We start from the raw sequence: 12,477 nt of genomic DNA, 5'->3' as shown, positions 1-12,477 counted from the left end.
AACCACATCTGTTAAATGGCCTATTTCTGCCAGTACTTTTGTACCAGTCCCATACAGGTGGCAGAACTGGCTGCTAGCTCAAGAATTAGGTAGTTTTTGGAGCAACTTAGAGGGCAAGATGATTCACAGGCATTGTGCTGTCACTGCTGGCACACTTACTCTTGTAAAGAGCTTCGATCAGATAATGGCTAAATGCCGAATGAAAGCTCTTGCCTAAGCTGCAGTGATTGAATGTACTGAAAGTGTTCTTCATAACAAGCTCTTCACAGAATTATTTTGGTCCAGGAACTTTTATTGATCATTTGGCATGATCACGCAAACAGTGTTTTTTACAGGGGGGGAAAAAGATTTGGAGAATGAAGGAGGGAACTGACCCCTGGTCACCTACATGCTGTAGAACATGTTTTAAACCTGCTGATCTAGGGTGAATCTGTCTACTCTTATCATACTAGGGAAAGGAATCCTATTTGAGTTTTTGTTTGCTTGTTTATTTGTTTGTGCTGTTTTGTTGGACTTTTTTTAAAAAAGAGAGTAATGTTTACCTTCAGGTTTAAATCTGTGAATCTTACATGAAAAGATAAAAGCACCAGAGACTTAATTCTCACAGACTTCAGAAGATGTAAATATTTGTTTGTTCTCAGTAGATTCACACGATCATTTTAAATTTTGATGTCTATCCATTTTCTTTGTATAAACTATAAGAAGCATGGCTGATCAAAAGTGTATGAGAGAGTTTCATGTATTTATGCACAATTTGGCTTGATTATCATGAATGTATGCCCACTGAACTGCAGGGAATTAACTCAGATCTATAAGGCTTCACTAATTAAGTGGTCTGCTAAAACTACATAAGCACAGTGACAGCTTGATTCTTCCAGTGCCACTCACTTTTTTCAGTCCTCATTGCATCCTCAGTATCTAGATTTCAAAATTATTTCTGTTTTGAGGTGTATCCACTAATGAAAAATTTATTGCATTTTCTTAGTTCAGCAAGGAAGGCTGTGTATACAGACGTTCAATTATGAACGTGCTCAAGTAATTTTGAACCCAGCTACCTAGCTGAACTCAAGTGCTGCCTTAATTACATATGTATTACTTGAAAGAAAACCTAAAAAATATTCAGAGAAATACTTTCCTTATCTTTTAGAACGATCTGCATAGCTATCTTCTTATTGAGATAAATTGTTGCATTGATATCATGTATAAGATGACACTTATCAATAGATCCTTTGGCACATGGATTAAAAATGTGATGTGGAAGCATTTTAAGAAGAAAGGAGACCTCAGATTAATTTGTACTGTTACAGAAATGGAGGTTGCTTTAATGCGTAGATGCATGCCAGTACATATCTTCAGGGGGAAAAAATGCCTCTTTGTGAATCTATGGATGAATTCCTCATGGTGTGATTAAACAACAAATCATGTTAGATCATTGATTTCTGGTAGTGGAAGAACCTCAGTCCTTCTTCAGAACAACTGTTTCAATTGAAAATATTAATTAAAGAAAAAACTTTCAAGTGTTGAGGTTTTGGAGGATAGATTCTCCACTTAATTTCTCTTGGAGCAAATGAAATGCTCAGTATGTGATGTCAGGTGAGTTTTGGAGGGATCTGGTATAGCCTTAGTATAAATTGCAGCATTCTGTGGAGTTTTAAAGTAGCAGCAGCTCCTCCTTCATTCTCCAAATCTTTTTCGCCCCCTGTAAAAAACACCATAGTCCTTTCTAAGATGCTTGCCAGAACAGAGACTGTTTCAGCACTTTTCTGCCCGTGTCTCCCTGGTGTACCTGGTGTGCGCCCATATCCATGCTGTGAAAAAGAGCAGTGTGCACGAGTTCCTTCTGTTGGCTTCAGCCTTTTTCCCTAAGGTAGCAAGAATGTGCATTGCAGCACAGTTATTGATTTGTAGTGTGTTCATCCCTCTCTCCTTCTCTGTTTTAGTGGGAAAGGTATCTACAGAACAGTTAGGTTTTATTTTTTTAATGACTGTGCTTATGTGGTAGCAACATGGAATTTGTGCCTCAGTCTGGGGGGCACTATTGGATTGTGGCTCTGTGTATTCTTGATGCATCTGGTAGGGACAGAAAGGCTCAAATGTCACTTCCCAGTGGTATGTAGGCTGTATCCATACTGGTAAGTAAAACAGGCCAGGGATGGTTCTCTTGTCCTAGGGCTAAAAGGCACAGCATGCCTCATCTCCATATGGCTACATTCTTGCTTCCCAAAAGAGGGTGGCCTCATTCAGCCTGTCCCTTGGGAGCATTCCTTGGCCTGTGCTGTCCCCTGAACCGTGCCCAGCCATTGTCTGGAAACATGCTAGCTGTCAGGAGCCAAAACTGTGCCAGGGAGCAGGCTTACAATGGAACAGCAAGGGCAGGAGCATGCCGGCATGCCAGCACATGCTCCAGCCCTCTTTTTGTTCCTGGTACAAACATAACCATGTTAATACTGATATTGCCTAAGTTTAGTAGTGTCTTTAAATCCTGTTTTCAGGCTTTCTGTCAGCCATATAACCAGGACTATACAATTCTATTAATTAAAAAAAAAAATTCATTTAACGGAATGTGAAATAATATTAGAGCAAGACAGAGTGCAAATAATGGAACACAGCAGTTTTATTCTTTAGGCAGTACAAGACAGAGGTGATACCTGCAGAGGCTTTCTTTTTTTGAGCTGAAAAGGGTAGTCAAGGGTAGGTTTTTCAAACTATTCTTAAACTGAACTAACTAGAACACATGTAAATTGAAATGCCTATATGTGAAGTATCAGTTGGGGGAAAAAAAAGTAAATCCTAAACAGATTGAAGCAAGGAAATGAATTGTAAGGGAAATGTCAGTAAGTATTCAGATATCCTCACAGTTTCTTAAATAAATGCAGATTTCTAAAATATCAGATTACATATTCCAAACACAACTTTAACTCTGTCCCTGTAGCCATTCCCAGTCTTAATCTGCAGACCAGAGAACCCCTACAGTCAGAAATTCTACATCAAATAAATTCTGAGTATGAGTTACAGCCATCACACAATATGGTTACATTGGAATATTTTTACTATTTAACAACAGACAAAGTAGATATTTTATTTTGGAATCAAAGTGCTGTTATGTGGATTTATGGTTTATAACATTGGCAGTGTTTCTGAATACTTTCTTTTCCAAAGTACATAAATATAAAGTGGTAAAAGTTTTGGGTTTAGCTTATAAATGTAGTTAATAAATTTCTATTTATTAACGGCCAAGAAATGTTTGGGGGAGGTTGGTTTTTCTTTTTACAGGAGAATCATTTAAATTAACTGGATGAAATGAATAGACAGTGAATGTCACAATGGTTTGGGGGGAGTTCGTGGCACACCAGTTGATCACGTGGAACTGCAGTTATTAATCCATTAAAGTCATTACTGCCTCCAAGTCTTCTTCAAAGGTTACAGTCTTTTTAAAGTATTTCTTTAATGAGGGACAGAACTATTCCTGCTTGCTCAGTCCAGTGTGTGCAGGGCTGTGCACTCACTGCCTGGCGTGCCGAAGGGTGTTCTGTGCCTGGGACTTGCTGAGCAGTGGGTGGGCAGGAACGAGCGAGAGCTCTTGGGGCTGCAGGAGGATTTGTATTGATCCTCCTGCTCTGACATCCTGGGTTTTATCGTGATTACAATACAGGCAAACATGTCAGGCAATTAAACATGTGAGGACGTGGTTCTGCTTGATTATTTGACTTCCTGCAACTAATAATGAGATTTTTGAAAGATTTAGTGTTATGCCATTGAATATAAAAGAGGTTTGGAGGCCTGTAGGTGCAGTGGAGTTAGGTGTGGTAGATTAAGTTTGTCCTGGCATCCTTATTGAAGCTTCCCTGTAGGCACTATCAGCTGTAATCAGCATTGTTGCCAGAAATAACATTGTAGTGTCAAAACCATGAGTGTTTTAAGGGTATAATCAGGGGACTTGAAATGTTCACTTGTTGGTTTAGCTTTAAATTAATAAAGACCCAGAGGATTTTTTTTCCGTTCCTGGGTTGTTGTTGAATCCTGTCATTTTATCTCGTTTTAATTTTCTTTAGAAAATCTTCTGGTGTTCAAATTACGTTGGAAAGAACTGCTTACAGGCAGAGTGATGGCCTAAAATAAAATAAAGTCCTAGCAGGATTTTGAAATGAGAAAGAATACCTAAAATATAGTTTAGCTGTTTCATTAGTCATTGAACAATGTGTTGCCTTTCAGTAGCTAAAATTTTTGCTAAAAAACTTTTCCTGCTTGTTTGTTTGTCTGGAGTGGATGGTTGTGATAACAACTAGAAATTATCAACAAAAGTTTTAAGTTATGCCCAGACAGTGACCACCAGATACTACAATAATGATTCTTATTAGGAGAGTGAGTCTTGATTCTCAGAAGAATACACGATAGACAAATTGAAATTCTTGGAGGAGTCCAGTTCATCGTGTTACTTACTACCTCCTTCTAGTGAGACTGTGGCTGTGACAGTAAAGCAAGTTAAAGTCAGCACATACTTGATTGCTATGGCACTGATTTCTCCTGCACACAGAGGCTGGCTCCTGGGCCCAGGTGCTGGACATTCTTCAGTGAATGGGTGACCCTGAGATCAGAATGGGATAATGTTATTGGGAAGGACCATTAGCACAAATCTAAAATTAATAATTCCTATGATAAATACTTTAAAGGATTACCTAATTGAAATCCTCAGTATATACTTCATGAGGTAGTTAAACCATCAACTGGAACTGTATTTAGAGTAAGAATATATTTTCTATTACATTTGTTATCCTAAATGAGATGATATATATTCTCTTAAAGAAAAACACCTCTGGTTATTTCCAAAAACAGACGTAGAGTGACCTATCCTACACAGGGGCAAATAGGTTTCCTGAAGAGTTATATTGATAGTATTAATAATTGGATTATTAGAAGTGAAGTAACTGTAAAGCTTGCAGTTCTAATTTGTGCTGCTCACTTACTACATTTCTGGTTTTGAACCAATTTCAATTCAGCAGTCAATTTCAGTGGTTTTTAGACCACTTCTGCATGCAGGTTTCTGTACACATTACTCTTCCACATTGCCTGCCTTCCAAATATTACTCATAATTTTTTGCATGTTTTTCCTTCAGAACATGGAAATTAGCACTAAAGCCTTAGATTTAGCTTTAGAAAAGGCTTTTTTCAGTCTAAAGGAATCTTATGGTGTCACTTTCAATCTCTCCTGTGAAAGTTAAATTTCTTTCTCTTGTTTCCTTTTATGTTCAGAAACTTGAATAATTTATTACTGCAAAGGAATGTGTACTGAATCCAGTAACCAACAGAGGATGTGGAAAGATTTATTGGGAGAAACATTAAGAGCATTCTGGGCCAGGTGTATTTTATTTCTTTTTGTGAAATGGAAAAAAATATTCTATACACCTCCAGCCAACTTCAGATATGGCTGGAAGCCCAATTGGAAGACAGTGCCTGTAATTGTGAAGTGCTTCTTGAGATAAACTGAACAAAAAGTGATGAAGGGCACAAGGAGATTTGGCATTGCTGAATAGCAGGAACTGCGTTGCTGGATTTTGAAAGCAGCTGCGGCATTTGCCATCTGAGTGGGTGTGCACATGACTTCCGCTCTCCTTGTGCTTCATCCAGCTCTTTATACCCACGGGGAATGGGGGAGTGAGCGCCCTGCTGAACCAGAGCATGAAGTCTGAGTTTGCCTTTGCACCCTTGGCCCATGACAAAAGATTCTGAAGGAGCAGGACCGCAGCAGACTTCTGCACTCCTTGTTTAACTGAAAAGGCATCACTCAAGCAAGGCACACTTCATGAACATTTTTATTCTACCAGTTTTTAGACCTCTAAAAATAAATTTACTGCATATTCGAATATATAACATGAATTTGTGAGGAGTGTAATCTTTTGCAAGGTTACAAATTGTAATTTACTTATTTGACATTTAGGATAAAATTCTAGGCAAATACAAAAATCATTTTTTCAGGAATGATAAAAAAATCAGTTATAAACTAGCTATTTCTAATTCAATCCAGTTATCTCACTGGCATATTTAATTTCATTTACATAAGTAAAAAAGTTAATAAGAGCATTATCACAGAATCTTAGAAAAGTTTGGTTTTGAAGGGTCCTTGAAAGCTTAATTGCCTATTCAAACCTCCATGCAGCAAACAGGGACATTTTCAACTAGATCAGGTGGCTCAGAGCTCTGACCAACCTGGCCTTGAATGTCTCGAGGGATGGGGCATCCACCACCTCTCTAATAAAACTGTTCTGTTGTTTTACCTGCCCATTATAAAATATTTCTTCTCTGTATCTAGTCTGAATTGACTCTTTTTTAGTTTAAACCATGTCCCTTGTCCTGTAAAATGTCTCACCCCATCTTTCTTGTAGGCTCTCTTCAAGTGCTGAAAGGTGCAATAAGGTCACCCCAGGGCCTTCCCTTCTTTAAGCAGAACATCCCAAACCGTTTTAGATCTTCTTCATAGGAGAGGTTCTCCAGCCCTCTCATCATTTTTTGTACCTCTCCTTCTGGACCTATTTCCACACTGAGAATGTTCCAGGGACACCTTTTCCCTTTCAGTTTTTTCTTCAACTGCAACTTCTTAGTCTCCAGTTCCCCTCTGTGCTAGCTGAATAGACAGGTCCCTTCAGCAGTTACCTTATTTATTAAAAAGCAAGTTTTGATATTGTGTTTTTGTAAAAGTTGTGGAAACAGTTTGTTCTTTGTCCATTAGTTCAAATTTCTTAAGTGTTCTCTACAAATTCTTCCTTTGTGCAGCATCTTAGAAAAAGAGGTGAAAAGATGTGGAATTCAACTGCTCCATCGTCCTACCCCAGGCAGGAAGCTCTATCTGTGTCATATTTTGCATGACTGTGAGTCTTATGTTATAGGACCCTCATGATGAGTTTCCTTGATCTGTCCAATAATCTCTTCCAAGGACCTATACCTGTTCCTTCCATCATGGAGTGGATGGATGGATAAAACCTATTGTTTTATCCATCATGACTATGGAGAACAGCTCTTGATTTCTCTTTGTAGATTCCCCCTACCCTAGAGTTTTGTAGACCTTTCTTTTTCTCTGTTGCTTCACAGAAATGGTTCTCTCCTATTTCTTGCTCCAGGGATTTCTCCATGCCTGACTACACCTATTGCTAATTTTCCAGAGCACAAATGGAAACCTTACTGGTAGCAAAAGGCCAACCTTTTGTCGTCCATACAATTAAGAAAACTTGGTAATTAGACAAAACAATCTTTCAAATGTGAGCTGGAGTGCTCAATTAGAAACAGAATCAATGTCTCATTTTATTGCTGTTTCCTGTGTTGGTTTCTATACTTGCTTATCAAAACCAGACTACTTTTTGAAGTTATTTGATACAAAAATCAGCCTAAACCATTGAAATCCCAGTGCTTAAATGCCTTTGTGAATTCAAGTAGTTGGTAGATTGCAGATGGGACTCAGTAGGTTCTTAAAATTGCAGGTCTTTAACTATGCCAGTCAATTAAATCCTGTATTTTGTTCCATGTTTTCAACCCCAAAAATTTTACTGCCTTTTAGACTTTAAAATTCAGCTAGGAAGCCAGTGACAGAATCAAGTTTTTGGTGGTCTCTGAGTAGATGGAATTCTAGCAGTTTTGCATCAAGGAGACTGGAGAAAATGGTTATTACTGTGAAATTGCGCTTCCTTGAAATAAAAGTTTTAGAAGTTCTTCTTCTAATAAAGAGCTTTGTTTCTTCTGCAATCATGTGGTAATTTGGCATAATTGAAAATTGATTTTAAATATTTACTTTTTCCACTTTTTAAAGCATATTGTTTTCCCTACTCCCTCATTTTTCCTTTTCTTTTTTTTCTAGGACCCTCTGCTGCTTCAGGAGACAGTAAATTCTGCTGCTGCTCTTATCATGGCATTGATAAAGGACAGAAACCCAGAGCTTATTGGCCAGCTGTTGGTAGCATAAGACCATAATCATGTGTAGCTTTTGGAAAAGTTAGTTTTCATTATCTGTCCACCAAAGGTGTTAAGTCATTTTATTCTTTGTTGAAAACTCTGGATTTATGCCATTTATTATTACAATCATTTAATAGGATATTTTTGATATTTAAAATACAAGTCTAATATTATGTATAAAGTATAAAAGGAAATAAAAAGTAATTCTGAGATACACTGGGTATATACTGTGAGGAATGATACTGAAATGTTTTTCAAGGTACTGATCATTTTAAAGGTGCACAGAGGACACCAAAGCATTCATGCAGAATTGTCTTTAACTATGTGTGTGTGTTGTACTACAGGACTGCATGACTTAAGTTTTATTTCAGATGTAATTAATTTCAAATTAATCCTAAAGAACCGCTCATCTATTTTACATGAAATTATTTAAAAATTGCTGCTGTAACACCTATTAGTGAATGCAGAGTTCCTTACAGAGTGTAGCTTTCCTGCCATAAAGAGAAATGCATATTGCAGGAAGTGTTGGAAAGGTCAGGTACCTGTTCTCTGTGGAATGGTAACCTCAAATCAAAGAAAAGACACACATGGGTACAACAAGGTGCTAGCTCCCAGTTTTCCAGATGCAGTGTGCTCTGGCTGTAGCCTCCGTGGTGCTACACTTCTTCTAGTGCCCATGTGCCATTGTTCAGAGCTCCTGCAGCTCACCTGAAATAGGAGGAGTCTGTGAACTCATGTATAAGAATACAATTCTCATCTCTTACTGGTTAGCAGATGTATGTGGTAAATAGCAGCAAGGAGAACAAGCATTATGAATTCAAAGATACTCTGCATTGATAGTCAAGTGCAGACCATTGGGACAGGAAGTTGAAATGGTGAATGGTTATTATGTCAGTGTCTCTGAGTACCCCAGGCACTAAGAACAATACAAGCAGTGTCCCTGAAACATATGTCTTTGCCTTTGCATCAGACCCAGGAATTTTAACTCTCTTGCAATTTGTGAAGGGGCTAGGCTAGTGTCTTACATACTTGATAAGGCTGGAATAAGGTCTTGGAGAAGTATCCCCACAAAAAGTGTCCAGTGAATCCCTGATTCAGTCTATCATTGTCAGTTCAGCAAGTTTCCCTCTAAAAACAGCATCCCTCCACTTATTCCCACCATGTTCCACTCCCTCTGGTGCTCAGACAAAACTTAGGATAACAAGCTCCCTGCTTGGTCCCTTTTCCTTCACATGACTATTTATATTTCTGGTTTAAATCCCTTTTAGAAGCTGATCTTGGTCCCAAACTTCCTTCATTGCAAACTAAAATAAAGAGATGTCAGCTGACGGTTCCAAAGCAGACATTTTCTTCCACACACGTCATGCAAAGATAACTAACAAAGTTCTTGTGCATCATCTGCTTTCTTCTTTGCTTCTTTCTTCTCTCTGCTTTGATTAATAATTTGTCCTTTTCTGACATTGTACAACATAAGCATTCACAATAGCTCTGTGTATGGCTATACAATAGGCATATTTTATTCATACATATATTCATGTCTGTTCATATGCAGAGCACACAAATAAATGAAGAACTAAAGAATTTATTACTGGTATTCATAATTTAACAGGACAGCTCTCACAAATAAGTTTTCTGAATGTGCTTTTACATTAATAAATTTGATGAAGGAATTTGTCCCACAGGCTTTTAAAAGACATGATGAAAGATGTCTCTTTGACTGTATTTTGTTATTCTTGTTTGCTTGAAGACTAAAATGCAATCTGTGATGTGTTTTCCGCAAATAATAACGTGAATTTAGAAAACCCTTCATGTTTTCTATCCACTCTAATTTATACACTGTGATACTGCATTAACATTGGTTTTTGTGCAACATCATTTGCTTAAACAGAGCTTTTATTTTTTAAGGTTGTTTTACTTACCTCATTCTCCTAAGAGGATTTCAATCCAATTAAAAATGATACCGCAATGAAGTGCTGTAATAAAAAAAAATATATTATAGTTGTTTATGGATTTATTTTGAAAAGAGAACAGACAATGCACAAGAAAAAGTAAATTTTGGGTCGGTCATCCAATATACTTAGTACTAATCCTAAATGGAAGATAATAAGCTTTATTAATGTACTGTTAATCATTGCATTATGGCTTTTTAATCTTTAGCAATCTTTTAAAATAATCTACAAACACTGAAAAGTCCATTTTGCTGGAAGCAAATACACCAACAACAGAACTACTAAAACAGATCACAAAATACTAAAACTGCAGTAAAAAAAAGAAAAGAAACTAGACTGTGATTAATGCTATTGTGTATCCAAACCAAATTTAAATGCTTTTTGGGTGATTGTTAGTACTTACAATGGGAATAAAGATATAAAATGAAATTAAGAAACTGGCTGATTGTTTTTTGTCTGTGCATAGCTTCTCACAAATAGCAGTATACATGAGAAACTTGGCAGCCTTTTGTACACACATGCTGTTTTGAATTTAACTAGTGAATCAGTCACCACCCATATTGCTTTGAACATTTGGACAGAGATAACAGAAAGTAAATAGAAGCTCAGACTCTGCCAGCCTTGCTTACCTTACTCCTTAAGCACTCTAATTAGTATTCCTTGGGTAGTGTTCATCAGAAAAGAGAATGCAGAATGTGGCCCAAGAAATGCTTTTCAAAAATGCAAAGTTGAGTGAATTGTATAGTGAAACTAACCCACTTCATGCAAAATCTGAAATCTGTATTGCTTTATCTTCAATCAGTTATGTAGAAGATTTTCTACTCAGTCTTTCTTTTTGTTTAGCTTTTCAGACAATCTAGCTTGAAAAAAAAAAAGGCTTGATGGTCCTCTGAAGAAGAAATGAAAAGGATAGAAGATGGTGACATTATAAACAAAAAACCTCCAACACCCCAAAAGTCTACCAAAAAACAAAGAGAAAAAAGTGAGATGTTACCTATTGCAATAAGTGAAATAATAGAGCCAACTTTGGTTGAGCTCATCTTCATAATTAATGTAGACTGCCAAACAAAAATTTTTTGATCCCATGGAGCCTTTGGTGTATTCAAATTTGTATTTCTATATGACACCAAAGTCTCATCATCTCCACAGTGCTGTTCTATGTGCCATCCAAAGAGAGGCTTCCAAAGACATCAAGTTTCCAATTACTTGGCAATTTCTGAAGATACAGCAACTTTTCCTGTCTGTAGGTCATTCCACCAGAGAATGGTCATACTTGGGTTGCTCTGTTCTCCCTGCCTCAGACACTTGCCAATTCTCACTGATTTTTGTTTAGCTTTTATTTCTGAAGAAGAGCACATTCACTTTGAGACCTGCAAAAGTTTTTTAAATATTATATCTCCTTCCTCTTTATCCATAACTTTGATCTGAAAAATTCTAGTTCATCTTATCAGCCACCCACCAATATGCAGACAATCCCTCCATTGCTGTTGAGGAAGGTTTGGGAGTTCAAGAATAAGCTTATGTTAACAGTGTTCCTGTAGGCCAGAGTTTGGAGCAAGATTATTCCTGCCAGACTTAATCCAATTTTGCACCTGATTTTGAATAATTTGTAAAGGCACACAGTTTGATGACTAATGCCCTGCTCTGGGTGCCTACAGTGAGAAAGGCACTGTGAAAATGGGTTCACTGTTTCAAAGGCAGTGTGAAAATGGGTTCAAATAATTTGCCCCAGTGCCCTCACTTTCAATTTCAGACTGGTAATTTTTTGTGACATCTGTCTCCCTCAGCCCATTCCCCAGCCCCGTTGTTTACCAGAAATCAATTTTCTTTCTGCTTCTGGCAGGCACCAAGGAAAAGAAGCACTCACTGACACTGCATTTTTTCCCAGTGTAGGTTGATTTTGATTGACAGGGCTGTAAAGCATTTGTTAAATATTCATTTTCCTTCATTATTTCTTCCAGGAATACTTAATTAGTTTAGAGATCTAAAAAACACAATTTCAGCACCTGGGCTGAGGAAACACTCCCAACTGTGAAGATACTTTTTGTGATAAAGTCACTTGTCTTGCAAACACGAACCTGGGGAGCGAAGTGGCATTTCTTAATACATTTATTTCAAGGTTAATTAAAGTATAATTTCAATATTTAGATTGAAATGGATCTTGTCCTTCATCCTGCACCTATTCCTGTCTCAGAAACTAAAATCATAATTCAGTTAAAATGCCACAACACCGAATTATAACACACTTAGAAAGACAAATGAGAGAGAAAGAGACTTGGACAAGAAAAAGGTGATGTAAATTTAAATAGCATAGAGAAGTAGGAGGCAAGAGAGAATACACCAGAGCTCCACCAGATGGCAAGACCTGCAGGGGAGAGCCCTTGAATGGCACAGTGGGCTAAGGGCTGCAGGCAGGAATGCTTTCCAGGTCCAGTAGCATTTCACATGGCAGCTCAAGAAGGCATTTCTCTCCAGCAGCCATTTTAGAAAACTGTCTCTCTTGGGTAGTTGTTTGTTGTTACTTCTGCATCTCTTTCATTACTCTGCCTCCTTCCTTTTTGTTTTTGTGCCTCAGACCGGTCACTTCAAA

The 12,477-nt window shown here is 37.5% G+C and overlaps 1 protein-coding gene across 3 annotated transcripts in view; it reads left to right on the top strand.

Annotated features, from left to right (window-relative positions):
* The window catches only part of CRPPA (CDP-L-ribitol pyrophosphorylase A), a 107,624-nt gene extending 97,688 nt beyond the window's left edge, over positions 1-9,936 (top strand). For all 3 annotated transcript variants that reach the window (XM_064411343.1, XM_064411344.1, XM_064411341.1), the window contains exon 10: positions 7,844-9,936. In XM_064411343.1, the coding sequence (XP_064267413.1) occupies positions 7,844-7,948 (105 nt within the window). In that variant the 3' untranslated portion in view covers positions 7,949-9,936. The remainder of the gene's footprint in view (positions 1-7,843) is intronic.
* The last annotated feature ends 2,541 nt before the right edge of the window (positions 9,937-12,477 follow it).

The sequence above is a fragment of the Passer domesticus genome, chromosome 1 (assembly GCF_036417665.1).
Source record: "Passer domesticus isolate bPasDom1 chromosome 1, bPasDom1.hap1, whole genome shotgun sequence".
Classification (NCBI taxonomy): Eukaryota; Metazoa; Chordata; class Aves; order Passeriformes; family Passeridae; genus Passer; species Passer domesticus.
This window is presented reverse-complemented; position numbering and strand designations above follow the sequence as displayed.